This window comes from Heterocephalus glaber, unplaced genomic scaffold, assembly GCF_053883595.1.
Source record: "Heterocephalus glaber isolate CG9 unplaced genomic scaffold, H.glaber_assembly_v1.0 deba00001472, whole genome shotgun sequence".
NCBI classification, from domain to species: domain Eukaryota; kingdom Metazoa; phylum Chordata; class Mammalia; order Rodentia; family Bathyergidae; genus Heterocephalus; species Heterocephalus glaber.
The window spans coordinates 45,057,031-45,071,186 of NW_028258315.1; the positions used below are offsets into that span (position 1 = coordinate 45,057,031).

Consider the following 14,156-nt stretch of genomic DNA (forward strand, 5'->3'; position numbering starts at 1 on the left):
AGGCAGTCTCTCGTTCTCACCTGGGGACCAAACTTTAGAAGAGCACCTTGTGGACACAGCGAGGCCATGGAGGCAGGCCAGGGAGCAGGGAGATGGCTGAAGGCCCTGGTTGGCAGTGGGTTCGGCGCGCACAGATCCACCAGCAGCCGCGCGAGGAACAAGAGCGCGGGTCTCACTCTCTCGAAGCACTAGCGCGGCGAGGGCGGGGTCCGGCACGGGGCGGGGCCATGACGCGCGACGCTAGCCAATGAGGCGCGCGCCCGAGGCCGAGCCTCCTGCGAGCCTTCTCGGCGCCCGCGGCGTCACGTGAGCGGCGGGGAGTGAGCACAGAGAGCTGCGGACGGGCGGCCGAGTGCTCCGCCACAGCGACCCGCGGGCAAGCGGGGTGACCGAACTCGGGACCCGCCGCGGCTCGACTCGCGGCCACCGCCGAGCCTGAAGCAGGGCCCCGAGCCCCAGCTTGGCGCAGGCCGCGGGGCCGCAGCACCACCAGGGCCTGGCCGCTGGCCAGGCTTGCGCCAAGTTCAGGTGGGAGAGGCGCGGCGGGGACGGACGGCCGCGTAGACGCGGTCTGGTGTGACCCGGGAGCTGGCGGGGACGCGGGGAGGTGGCACTGCAGTCCTCGGTGCTGCGCTGTCCGGGGCTCAGCGCGAGTGCCAGGAGAAATGTGGGAGGAGCGGAGAACCCCCGGCCGAGCTGGAAGGGGTCGGCCGCGCCCGGGAGGATGACCCCTAGTCGCCACCACCACCTTCCCTGGATCCGGTTGACTTAACGCCCAGCCCTGCGGGTCTGTGGCGCGCCTTACGCACCAGCCCTCCCATATGGCCGGCGCCCGGCCGGGCCTGGAGAGCGAAAGGGGCAGGAGGACGTGCTGACCGGCTGGGGGAGGGATGGGGCCCCCGTGGCGGAGGGGTTACTCTCGGTCACCGCAGCTCTGTCGGAGAGGGGGCCACGCACCGAGGGTGGGTGCCCAGCGGGCAGCTCTCCTAGGCTCTACGGAGGGGTCCCACCGGTCTCCCCACGCCTTCCTCTACCATGCGCGTTCCCACTTACGAGTGGGCACCCACGCGGCCCCGCGCGCGAGCTCTTGGCGGACACCCGCACGGCTACATCATGCTATCCCGCCCCCCGCAGCCACAGGACATACCCTCACAACCCTTTGCGAACACCCACTGTGTTCACACGTTTCGCGCTCCGAGCCCCCCCCCCCCCTTCCCTGGCACAGTCTCCGGGCTCCTTAGACCCAATGTTATCAGAGAGATGGCTCGGGAGGGACAGCCTCGGGGGCAGGGGAGAGTCCACTCCCACCTGATGCCCTCCCCTCTTCCCTCCCCACTGTGTTGTTGTTACCCATGGAACGCCCCTCTTCATTACAGCAGAAGGGCTGTTTTCTCCCACGGTCCCACGAAGGTGACGGTGCTGAGACCCCCCCAAATGTCTGAGCCCTTCCAGTCTCTCCCCTCCCAAGGACAGGGTAGCCCGTGAGAAGCTCCTCCGCTGCCCTACAGGTGCTAGAAGGGAAAGTCTTGGCGACTTTGGGGCCTGCGGGTGGAGTAGGGAGTGGAGACTCTTATTTTGAAGGGCAGCCCCCATCCGCCACCCCCGTGATTTGCACGCTGACCCAATGGCAAGCCCTTGGCCGGTGCTGGGCTTGTTATCAATTACTTGTTGTTCCTGCAGCCGCTGTGTCCCCGCGAGGATAAACAGCAGGCCTGGCTAGCCGAGGGACGGGGCGGAGTCCAGCACCAGGCCAGGGATGGTGCCCAGAACAGTGTGTCCCCTCCCCCTGCACGCAGCTCGCGCCACGTGCTGCTGTTTTTTAGGACCTGGGATATCTTCAGCCCTGGCTGTCCCTCTTTTTAATGCCGGCGCTCGGGAAGTCCTAGGGCCCTTTTCCACTCTCAGTAACTCAGTACCCTGCCTCAAGTACACACTGCTCTGCCCTGAGATCCTGTTGGCTGACCCAGACTGTCCCACTCCTGGGTCCCAGAATCACCTTTCACACTCATTCAGCAAATTCTGCCAGGCCATTTTTGACTCTGGTATTAAAGCCTTGGACTGAACAGTCAGAACAGCTTATATTCTGGTGGGGAGGTAGACGGGAAGCAAAGCTCACAAACACATAACCAAGATAGTTTCCTACAGTATGCTTGCTGGGAAGAACATAATATGTGGTGATGTAACAGTGACTTCTCAGCTGAGATATAAATAAGGAGCCCCCACCTGGCGTGCTGGAGGAAGAGGGACCCACGCAGAGGGAACAGCTAGGATAGTGCCGCATGGTGGGTGAGCAGTCAGGGATGGATGGCTGAGTAGAGCCCAGGTGCTCTGGGCTGCCTTGAGGAGATTGGGTCTTTGTTGTTGTTTTGTTTCGTTGTTGTTTTTGTTTTGAGTCTCATGTAGTTCAGGTTAGCCTTGAACTCACTGTGTAGCCCAGGTTGGCCTCAGATTTGTGGCAATTCTCCTGCCTCAGCCTCCCAAGTACTGGAATTCCTAGCATGAGGATTGGGTCTTATTTCTCTGGGACCTCTTTGGTGGTGGTGGTAGGGGAGTTTCCATCCACTCTCACCCAACTATACGTATTTTCCTATTTTATATTTTATCTATGAGTATCTTGATTTCTGTTCATCATCACACTTTAAAATATTAGTGGTAATTGCTTAATATCGTGGAATACTCAGTTGGTGGGCACATTTCAGGGAAGGTTTTAAGCAGGCCTGTTCTGGGTCCCAGGAGGGTTGGAGGCCCCCTGAATCCTTAGCATCCCAGCTGTGGGGGGCGGGGCGGGGAGTCAGAGAGACTACTGTTTACCACATGTGAAGGCTGGTCCCTGTGGCCTGAACTTACTGAGCCCTTGGTGTGTGCATATCACATAATAAGTGAGCCGCTTGTGTGAGTTCATTGGATGCTCACAGACCAAGATGGACACAGAGAGGCTGTGCTGCCTGCCTGAGGTTCCCCAGCTGATGGTTGCAGATATGCAGCAGAGCCACTGCTCAGCGGCCCAGAGTTGGAATGTGCCTCTGCCCAGTCTCATTGCCCTTCACATTGTCTGACACTTTCACTCCTTCCCAGCACCTGATATGGTGATGAGTGTGTATTTTAAAACATACACCTACTAGTTTTAAATCCTTAGCTGAGTATTTAAACCAAAAAATCAAATATCCTTCCTGGAGCTCCATGAAGCTTCCTGTCTGAGTTGGAAACTAAGGTCAAAGGCCCCGGCATCCCTAAGCAGGAGAGAGAGTTAGGGATTGTTGAAGTATGGAACATCTGAGGAAACTGAGGTTTGGGGGGGAAGCAAGGCCTTCACAGCTGATGATGATGCTGGCCTATTGATCACGGGCAGAGCTGGGTGCAGGCCTAGAGGCAGAAGGAGGTGAGTGTGGAGGTAATGCCAGGTTCTAGAGGATCTCTGGTTCCTGATGATGCACATTTCCCTTCCCCAATCACAAACACCCAGCCTGCCATGGTCACTGGGTGGGACAAAGGTCTAGTGAGGTGGCCTCATCATAGCTAACACTGTTGACTCTTTTTGGACACCAGACCTAGCATGGCCTTTGGCTTCAGAGGACGCAGTGTTCTCCTCTCTTCTCTATCAACATCCTCTGAGCCCCTTCTGGGTACCAGGTGTCATACCAGGCACTGGGGACACAGCACAGACAGTGAGTGCACAGCAGAGTGCACTGGCTAGAGGGGAGACAGGCATTAGCTGAGCCTTCCTGAGGCGGTGAGTGTCCCACATGGGGAGCGCAGTGGTCATGGGGTGCAGGGCAGGAGATCCGCCTTCCTCATTGATCAAGGGAATCCCATCTCCTGTCCTACTAGATGGTGGTGAGGTACAAGGAGGTCATACATACAGGGTGCTCTGCAACCTCTGATTGATTTTTATACCTGTGAATTACTGTCAGATGTAATGGGAGTGTTTTGATCAAGCCCTACTCTATCTCCTCTCTTTCCAGAAGAGGAAAGTGGGGCTCAGAGAGATCTGAAAACTGAATTGTGGACAGGCTGTCTCCCCCACCAGATGGGGAAATGGAGCAGCATGGGTGGGTGTTTATTTTTCTTTAACTTCTTTGCCTTTCAAACTACAATTGTCAGACTAAAATGCAGGCAGCCCAGTTAAATCTGAATCTCAGAAAAGACAATGTTAAAATATAAGAATGTCCCAACCAATAATATTGGGAGCATACTTATATTGAAAGTAATTCGTTTTTTAAAATCTGCAATTCACATTTATTGGGCAGCCTGTACTTTTATTTGCTCAATCTGGCAACCCTTCAAAAGCCCTAACTACACAGGGCCAAAGGGTAAATAGCTGTTCTCCCATCCCTGGTCTGAAACACAATAGGTGTGAAGCTGAGATTCCTGTCCTCAGATAAACAGTGGTTCCCTAATATTGGCCATTCTTGGGTCCAGAGAGCCTCCTCACATCCCCTCTCTTGCATTCACCCCGATCATTGATAAAAACACATATTTTTTTTCCAGGATCATTCTGGAAAATGTTTGAAACCAGAAGTGGCCAGGTTGTGCAATGAGCCTGGAGAGGGCTCTTTTGCAAACAAAGTGGTGCAATTTCAGAAAACACTTGCAGGGCCCTTTCTCCCTCAGGATGGAAGCAGGATCAAGGCGTTTGGCAATGGGAAGCCATGGGCAGGCAGTGAGGGCGGAGGTGTAGGGGTGCACAGACTCAGGAGGTTCCAGCAAGTGAAGCGTCCTCTGACGTCTTCTGATCAGGCCTCCCTTATTCTCTCTCCACAGCTGCCACCAGCACGGCCAGGCCAGCATGGTTGACCACTTGCTTCCAGTGGACGAGAACTTCTCGTCACCAAAGTGCCCCATTGGTTTTCTGGGTGACAGGCTGGTCGGCCGGCAGATATACCACATGCTGCCATCACCACTCTCTGAGGACGACAGCGACGCCTCCAGCCCCTGCTCCTGTGCCAGCTCTGACTCTCAAGCCCTCTGCTCCTGCTATAGTGGAGGCCCAGGCACCAAGGGCCAGGATAGCATCTTGGATTTCCTGCTGTCCCATGCCACACTGGGTGGTGGTGGCAGTGGGGGCATTGGGGACAACAGTGGTCCCATGACCTGGGGGGCCTGGCGGAGAGCCCCAGTGCCTATAAAGGGGGAGCATTGCTGCTTCCCTGAAATTCCTTTGGGTGACACTGATGATGTCCCCAGGCCCTTCCAGCCTACCCTGGAGGAAATTGAAGAGTTCCTGGAGGAGAATATGGAACCAGAAGTCAAGGAGACACCAGAGAGCAACAGTAAGGACCTAGAGGGCTGTGGCCAGCTCTCCTCTGCACCACACCGGAACTACCTCCATCCTGGTTTTGGAGGGAGAGAATGCTGTACCCCACCACCAGGTGGCACCAGTGTGGGTGGCACCCAGGGCCCAGGAGAGGGCCCTGTACCAGAAGGCCCCATTCCGGTGCTGCTGCAGATCCAGCCTGTACCTGTGAAGCAGGAATCAGGCACAGGGCCCGCCTCTCCTGTGCAGGCCCAGGAGAACGTCAAGGTTGCCCAGCTCCTGGTCAATATCCAGGGGCAGACCTTTGCACTCGTGCCCCAGGTGGTGCCCTCCTCCAACATGAACCTACCCTCAAAGTTCGTGCGCATTGCCCCTGTGCCCATCGCTGCCAAGCCCATTGGGTCAGGACCCCTGGGGTCTGGCCCCGGTGGCCTCCTTGTGGGCCAGAAGTTCCCCAAGAACCCAGCAGCAGAACTCATCAAAATGCACAAATGTACTTTTCCTGGCTGCAGCAAGATGTACACCAAAAGCAGCCACCTCAAGGCTCACTTGCGCCGGCACACGGGTGAGAAGCCCTTCGCCTGCACTTGGCCAGGCTGTGGCTGGAGGTCAGTATGGTGGGGTACAGGCTCAGACAGTGAGCAAGTCCCTGCTCCAATCTGCTCATTTGGCTGTATAGCCAAAGCCATTTTTTCCACCATTAGATAAGGCCGATTAGGAAGGGGAGGTGGGTGGGCAGGGGCAGGGCCAGAGGTGGCACAGCTGCCCAGAGATTTATTTGACCCTCTGGATTACTAAAGCCAGAAGTCACCTGGTTTCATAATTACCAGGTAAGGCTTGTTAAGACCTGAGCTGCCTGGTGGGTCTCCCAGTCCTGTGGGGCTGGGAGCAGCAGAAGGGCATTCATACTAATCAGGAAGCTGAGGGTGACAGCACAGGCTGTGTGCTAGGCAGAGACCTCCCCCCATGCCTTTCAGTGCCCATGGGGTAAGTATCATCATCACTCCCAGCTTTTGTCTGAGAACATGAAACTTGGATTGGGCATGTATCTGTCTGAGGTCACTCTGCTCTGTAAATAGGGTCTGTGCCCCAGGTGGTGAATCAGAGTGATTATATCCAGAAAGTGTTAGCTTCTGAACCAGGGAGATGAAGTTCTCTCACAGATGTTTATGGGCACATGGGCTGGGCTTGGTCCTTGCTTCTCCCTGGGAACATGATTCTGGAAGCCACAAAGGCCAACCAAGAGGGAAGACCAGGCTGGCTGACAGTTCTGGCTCAAAGATGTAGAATCCTTTTAGGTTCTCTGCTCTATATGGCAAGGCAGGTAAACTAGCCCTCAAAGGGTAGGGACCTTTCCCAGAGTTTCTTGGCCTTTGAGTGCCAGAGGCACTCAGGAATTCCTGTGTATCCCTCTCTCTCTGGGCCCTGGGTGCTGCTTACCCTCAGTGGGAGGACATGTCTACTTTTTCCTGAGGTGGAGACACCCTGCCAGAAACTCACACTTAGGTGTCACTGCCGGGTCCTCCTCGGTCTAGGACAGCCATCTCAAAGGGATTCCTAACCTGCCTGGGAGGGCAGTGTGTGCTATCAGCACATTCCTTGTCTTTGCTGCTGTTGCTGCTGCTCCTGCTGTGTCTGTATGATGTGTGCATATGTGTGCATGTGGATTTGTATAAAACTGAACCTTGGAAATGGACATAAAGCTATGTGTGTGCATCTTGCTTCTTTTTTTCCTGTGACCGTATGTATTTGTGCATCTTTTGTGTATAGTGGTGTGTGGGTGTATGCATATGTGTATATGTGGGTGTGGCACATGGGGACCTGTTTGTGGTTTTTGTTTCCTTGACCAGACTTTGGTTCCAAGAGACTTTGGTTCCATGAGAGTTGGCCCCAGGAAGGGTCCTGGCCTGCTAAGGTTGTGCCACGGGCTGGGAGCTGTAAATGCACTGTGACCTGTGACCCTGGTAGCCCCTTTCCCTTGAGCACCAAGCTGGCCAGAGAAGGAACTTTTCTCAGAGTGTCTTGGGTTATAGAAATCCTTCCCTCTTCCTGAGAGAGGATGTTACTCTTAGTCCTGCTCTCACCCACTCAGACAGCCCCCAGAGCCCCACAAGGTAGTGGAAGGGTGCTGTGTTGGGAGATCAGAGAATGCAGGGAAGAGCCCAAATGTGGGGAACCACAGAGGCTCTCTTAAGGAGGGAAGGGCATTATGAAACCTTCTTTAGAGGAGTAGGGGCAGTGTTTTTGAGCCCCATCCCTAGATCAGACACCAAGTTGCTGTGTGCCTTTAGAGTGGTCGCCCCACAGAGTCTGTCTCCCTGTCTGTAGCACTTTGCAGCCCCGGCTGTTGTGCAGCAGTGGTCAACAGAACCCTCTTCTTAGGGAACACATTGTCACTGTCATGCAAGGTCAGAATCTGAGGCATGCCAAGCTTAGGAGATTCCCCACACTTGCAGGGACTCTGCATACCTTCTTTCTTTAATAGGATGGATGGCCACCTCCAGAACACTGGCCCTGCCTCTCATGATGGGCTCATCTTTCCCAGTGCCATCCCCTGACCAGTGCTGACTATTGGTGAATGGCTTCTCCAGTTGGGATGAGGTCAGGTGAGCTGCAGGCAGGAAGGGGATAGTCACAGCCACATACTGTGCCCACTGCCCCAGCAAGAGGGGACCTACCTTCTCCCTGCTGTCCCAGAACCAGAGAGTATATAGGGCCCATAGCCCAGCGTATATCTCAAGAAGGCAGATTGTGGCCCTCACACAGTTGCCTCTGGAGGTCATGAGTTACCCAGGACAAGAGGTATTCAGGAGAGAGTGGGCATTTGTAGGAAGGATTCAGTTATGTACTGTCTGTGCTCTGGCAGTGTCTTCTCAACCAGAATCCACTCAACACGGTGCTCATATGGTGGGTGCTGGCATGGTGAGTTCAGCCCAGGGTGGCCCCAGGAGCTGTCTGCCCTCCCTGGGCTTCTAGAGCACTTCTCCAACTTCTTCCTAGCAGGTCTGTCCTTCATGGTGTTACATATGGCAGAGGCATTGTCCATCTGTCAGCTGAGGGAACCTGTTTCTGGGGAGGGCTGTTTCTCTGAGGACAAGGGGAGTCCTTGGTTGACGTCAGGGATCCTGAATCCCTGGGGTTGTACCCATGAGGTTTGTAATGTCTTCCAGTGAGGTCCAAGGGTAGAGTGAGCACTGCAGCTCCTTTTAGCTGCAGTTTCAGTATGGGCATCAGTGTGTTGTTTCCATTTTACAGAGGAGGAAATTGAGGTACAGAATAGGTTAGTAAGTTCTCCACAGTCACACAGCCTCTATGTGGTGGAGCCAGGAGTTTAATCAGAGCTGTCTGTTCCCTATCCATCCCAGCGTCTGGGACTTCTTTCCAGTCCCTTCTGCATACCTTGGTGGTCAGAGAACCTCTCCTATAGATGGCTCTGGCCTCCACCCTCACATCCTTGCCTGCCTCCTCTCTGCATGGGCTGCTCCCTACTTTTGAGGCCTCTTCTCTTCCTCCTTCCTGCTACCTTGTGTGCTGGCACTGAGCCCTGGGCCCACAAAACAAATCAGCTCCCCTGCTTAGCCCCACGGCTCCTCCTTCCACTGCCTAAGTCAGTGTGCGCTTGGGTACTCGCCCCTGCTTCCTTCTTCTTTTGTCCTACATCCAAACATTCCTTGTCTTTTCCACTCTTATGACATGATTTTATACCGTTTATGGATCTGAAGCCAGACTCTTCTATTCTCCAGCCATCTGAGAAGTGGCTGCTTGCTGGCTTTCCTGGAAGTTGCCCTGCCTCATTCTCTGACATAGGCCTTCTTTGTTCCTTGCAGCAGAACATCCTGTTCCAGTGTAGCCAAGACGTTTTTTCCAGAAAGAATCCTCTTCCACCATAGCTAATGTGAATATTAATAACTGTCACCTGGATGGCAGGTACTATTGTCATCTGCAGTGGACCCAGGAGCCCCAGGAAAAGGCAGTTATAGGCCTGAGGCCACAGAGCCAGAAGGTGTGGGGACAGGCTTCAAAGCCAGTGCTGTGGCTCCCAGACTGCTCTTGACCCCTGTGTCACTGATGTCCCTATATCACTGCTGTCCTTATGCCAATGAAGTATTCTCTGACCCCTTCCTTGAGGTAGGCAGAGGCTCCAAGTATGGTTGGGCAAGCTGTGCACTACTCAACTCAAGAGAGTGCCATTTCCTTTGCAGCCACTGAGACTTGATTGTTTGCGACAATGACTTTCTGGCAGATGGTAGATTAGTGTGCTAATGCTGATGTTGCAGGCTGCTTCCAGGGAACCACCTGGACCCCATGCTTCCTCTGCCCTTCAACCCAGCAGCACAGATGATGGCCTTGTTTCTCCCACACTCCAGAACCTCACCAGGGACTGGCCGTGCACTGAACTACATGCATGTAATAAGAGCTAACAATTCTTGAACAACTGCTGCATGCCAAGTACTCCTCTAAACACTTACCTGATGGCCTTTTATAATCTCCTGGGATATATTGGTCATTCTCTCTGTCTGTACGTGGAGAAACCGAGGCTTAGCAAGCTTGGTGACTTGCCAGTTTGCCTGGTCAGTGCAGAGGCTACATCTTACTCACTCAGTCCCTATTCTTTTCCACTCTAGTCCCAGACCTCTCTGTTGGATGCTGTTTGGAGAATGTGGTGGTGTGTGGTGGGGATCTTCTGAGGGAGTCCTAGTCCCAGGAATAGTCCCTCAAGTACCAGGATGCCGCAGCAGCAGGGAAAGGGCTCAGGAGTGAAGACAGCTTGTTCTCTAGCCTGGCTGTCCCTCAGCTGCCTGCATGTCTTTCCTAGGGTGTCTCCATAAACAAAGATCTACTGTGGCCTATGTCACCTTCCAGATGAGTCCTGGAAGGCAGACAGAAAACACAAAGTTTGTTGGACAAGTGAGCAAACTGAGGCCCCCGATGGCTCAATCATTTGCTCAGAACCACACAGAACACCCAGTTGGATTGGAACTGTAAAGTCAAGTCCATAAGAAAGAATCTTGCCTCCTTGAGCCTCTGTCCATGGTCTTGCCAGCCCTATAGGGCTGATATCAGCCCCCTGGCCAGTGCCTGGGAAGACTTGCCCTGCCCCGAGTCAGCTTATTTGTTCAGAAGGTATGTGCCCAACTCCAGCAGAGAGCAGTTGTCCCTGTCTTGGGGGTACAGAGTCCTAGAAACACACTGCCTAGCCAGGTAGGGGAGGCTCTGTTGGAAGCTGGTGGCATCAGTTGGGAATCCAGGCTATTACCACAGTAGACAGGGTAAGGAAGGACACAGGAGGGGGCTATGTGGAGACCTTTGCTATGGCCTAAGTTGCTCTGTCTTGCCAGGGACCCTGCATCAGGCCCTCAGTGCTGTGAGTCTGTTTCCTCACCTGACAGTCAGAACAGCTGAGCTTCACTGAGTGTGAAGATATGCTGAGAGCCCTTCCCTGTGCCAGGCACCAATGTTGCCCTGAATGTGGGTTGAGATGCCAGCTTCCAAAGTGCAGCAGCTGTTCCTTGTTTGGGAGTAGGTCCCTGGGCCCCAGGGCAACAGAAGAGGCCAAGGCACTTACTGTCCCGCAGAACTGTCCTGTGCCCACTTGAGCCCTGCCCACACACGTGTTACTGAGTCTTCCTGCTCCCCTTCCAGCTGCAGAACCAGGTCACCCACAGGGTCAGGGCAGATGTGGGCCACCTGCTCAGATCAATAGGATGGGTTGGGGACTGCTTCTCTGGGCCACCACCTAACACTTCTCTGGCCAAGTAGCCCCAGGTCTAGAGATGGAGTGTGATGCCTGGTGCTCCTGTGTGTGTGTGTCTTCATGCATGTGTGAATACATGTGTGTACCTGTGTGAGAGCACATTACATGTATGTGAACATATGAATGCACTGGGACTGCCCCTTCAGTGGGTCCTTGTCCTTCTGGGGCACTTGCTTGGTCTACACTTTGATTTGAATGCACTTACTGAGCATGTACCAAGCAGTAGGTACTGAGCTGGCCACAAGGAGGCCATAGGGAACCAGAGAGACACGTCCTCTTTGATGGAGATGACAGTCTAGTGGGACAGACTGATACTGATCAAAACATTGAAACTAATTTAAAATTGCAATAGTGGCAAGAGTGAGGAAAGAGAATCCATAATGCACCTAGAATGAGGTACAGTCTTGGAGGGCTTTCCTGAGAAGGTGGCATTTGAGCCCAACTTCTAGGAGAGATGCAGAAGACAGCAAGGATAGGGGAGGGAAGAGCATTTTAGACAGGACATTATGGGCAAGAAAACATGGAAAGGCCATTGTATGTGAAGCACAGAAGAGGCAGGGGGTGGGTACATGAGGTGCCAGGACCAGGGTCAAGTGGGGAGAGCCTTGAAGGGGCTGAAGGGCTGAAGTCAGTGACAAGCTGGACTCCTTGTCTGGGCTATGTGTCTTGCCTGTTGCATGAGTGTTTGCCCCCAGGCCAGTAGAGGTGGAGAGGGAGACATCAGGGAAACCATCTAAAACTTTTAAAAATATCTCTCAGGGTGCAGTTTTATTTGGGAGGCATCTTAAAGGGCCCCACATCCAGAACAGCAGGGTGTGAGAATTGTGTCGGTTCTAGTCCAAAGATCCCTTTCCCTGCTGTAACACAAAAAATACAGAGAAGTCAGGAGCTCCCTGAAGACTTGGGGGGGGGGGGCTCCTTTCTTCTCCTGGGCCTCGATTTCTCCTCTGAACCAGTTTCTGACAGTCCTTCAGAGATGCCCTTTTGGTGTTATGGTCCAATGGGGAAGATGAGGCTATAGGGTAATGAGAGGCAGGCCAGGTCAGGGCCTGAGTGATTTGAGCACCTCCAGGGCCTCCCATACCCCACACCAACTGTGAGGGTCACGGGAGTCAGTCCCAGGCCTGGCAGCCTTAGATTCTGCATCGAGAATACTCAGATAGACCCCTCTGCCAGCCAGAGCCTGTGATCTGTGGTTCTTACTATCCCGGTGGGGCAGCAGGGTGCTCTCCTGTGGCTGGAACAGTGACTACTGCCAGTGAAGGCAGAAGTAATTTGGTATGTTGAGACCCAGCATGGTCTAACCAACACTACCCTAATCCCATTAGGGTTGCGCATCTTTGGGTGAGCGCCAGGTGGGTGCCTTGGGTCCCTACGGGCTGTGCCTCGCTGACTGGCCGTGTCCCGCAGGTTTTCTCGGTCCGATGAGCTGTCGAGGCACCGGCGCTCGCACTCCGGCGTGAAGCCATACCAGTGTCCCGTGTGCGAGAAGAAGTTCGCACGGAGTGACCATCTCTCCAAGCACATCAAGGTGCACCGCTTCCCACGGAGCAGCCGGTCTGTGCGCGCGATGAACTAAGCGCACCCACCAGTCCCAACCCTGCCTCCCAGCCCCCAGACCCATTTTTTTTAAAACAATAATTTATTTGCCTCCTTCAGAGGGATGTGACAGTGTTACCAGCCCACCTTCTGAAACCTAAGAGGTGAGATCCCAGAGCCATCACCCACTGCCTTTCCTGGGAGGAATTAGAGCCGTGCACCTGCGTCCCTGGGGCTGGGTCACCAGCGCCTAGGGCTGGAGGCAGGCTTTGGTGCCTTTGTGCTTTCGTGCCTTCCAGCAGTAGCCCAGCCTGTGCCACAGCCATCAGCTGGAAGCAGGGTTTTGGGGCCCTGGCCCTTCTCCCACTGGGCTCCTTGCCTGGGCCAAAGCCAACACTTTATGTCTGGGGAAGAAGAAATGTGCAGTTTTGAAATTTCAGTTTCCAGAGGGAGCCATGCTGGGAAGAAGGAAGTAGGCCAAAAGTCCAGGACTGCACTGTGGTGTGAGGGTAGCTGCTTTCTAAGATGCACCTCTCAGCAGGATGAATAGAGGGTATGGCAGGGCTCTTATGGCCCCTGGTCCCTGGGGCCTATGTGGTGAGAGGCAAAAAGTGCCCCCCTGCCTCCTGGGGGTGACAGTGTATGTGCTTGTGTTAAATGTGAAAGACGAACAGAACTATAAGCATCTGTCCCCAGCGTGGCTCATTCCCGTCTCCTGTTTTCCAGACAAATGCTGACACCAGCCTCTAGGTTCACCTTCCAGAGGAGAGGGGAGCAGACTGCTCTGGGTGTGAGAGAACTAGGTAGAGCCTCCCAGCCCTGATTTAGAAATGCATTCCTTATTTTGTCTAGAAATTAATATCAAACAAACTAGCTTGTTTTGACAGGTTTATTTCACATCCTATGAATGTATGTAAATAAACTGTACATAGGTACATCTACGTAAAATATCTTTTAATAACATCGACATTTATGTAAATTTGAAATTTAAAAATCTATAAAGGTGGTGTACATATGTTACAATTATGTATATTTTATTTGGTCCTTCATAAAAATATATTTACTTTGCCAATAAAAAGAAAAAAGAAGTCAGCTGCCTTTTTTTTTGGCATTCGTGTGGGTTTCCTCCACTATGCTGGGATGATGCTGGGGTTGTCTGTGTGTCTACATTTGTAGACTTCAGAGGATCTTGTTTTGTCCCAGAGAGATACAGAAGTCTCTCTGGTTTTGCTTACTATAGTTTTACCCCTTTTACCTATAGTGACCTCTTCTCTCCTTAAGCCTAAGTCCAACCCATATTCTGGAATCACCCATGGGAAGCTGCATCAGGCCAGATTAGTCCTGCACAGATCACCTGCCCCCCTGTCTTGCTATTTGAGTCCCTCACTCAGCAGTTATACCATATTCAGTTCATCTGGGACATTTTGTGTGCCTCCTGTATGCTTGTGAGCTGTGTCTTGATGGCAAGTCATTTACTCACTTCCTCTGGACCATTTCCTATTTGCAGGGAGTAGACTGTATTACGAGTCTTGTCCAGGTAGTGGTGAGATGCAGGGGCCATCGTATAGAGTTAGGCCACCTGCTTCATCCTTCCAAAGTCCCTGATGT

General features: G+C 53.5%; 1 protein-coding gene across 5 annotated transcripts; it reads left to right on the forward strand.

The window, feature by feature from the left end:
- Positions 1 to 296: 296 nt before the first annotated feature.
- Positions 297 to 13,640, forward strand: Klf15 (KLF transcription factor 15). Of its 5 annotated transcripts, none has more exons than XM_087181998.1 (4): positions 297 to 528; positions 4,762 to 5,862; positions 7,740 to 7,860; positions 12,420 to 13,640. In XM_087181998.1, exons 2-3 carry the CDS (start codon positions 4,787 to 4,789, stop codon positions 7,810 to 7,812), a joined length of 1,149 nt encoding a protein of 382 aa, XP_087038124.1. In that variant the 5' UTR covers positions 297 to 528; positions 4,762 to 4,786; the 3' UTR covers positions 7,813 to 7,860; positions 12,420 to 13,640. The 5 variants fall into 5 exon arrangements, with proteins under 5 accessions (XP_087038124.1, XP_004854213.1, XP_004854212.1 ...); XM_021266003.2 differs by lacking the exon at positions 297 to 528 and adding an exon at positions 3,742 to 4,049 and having other exon boundaries at positions 12,420 to 12,634; XM_004854156.4 differs by lacking the exon at positions 7,740 to 7,860 and having other exon boundaries at positions 299 to 528.
- Positions 13,641 to 14,156: the final 516 nt, after the last annotated feature.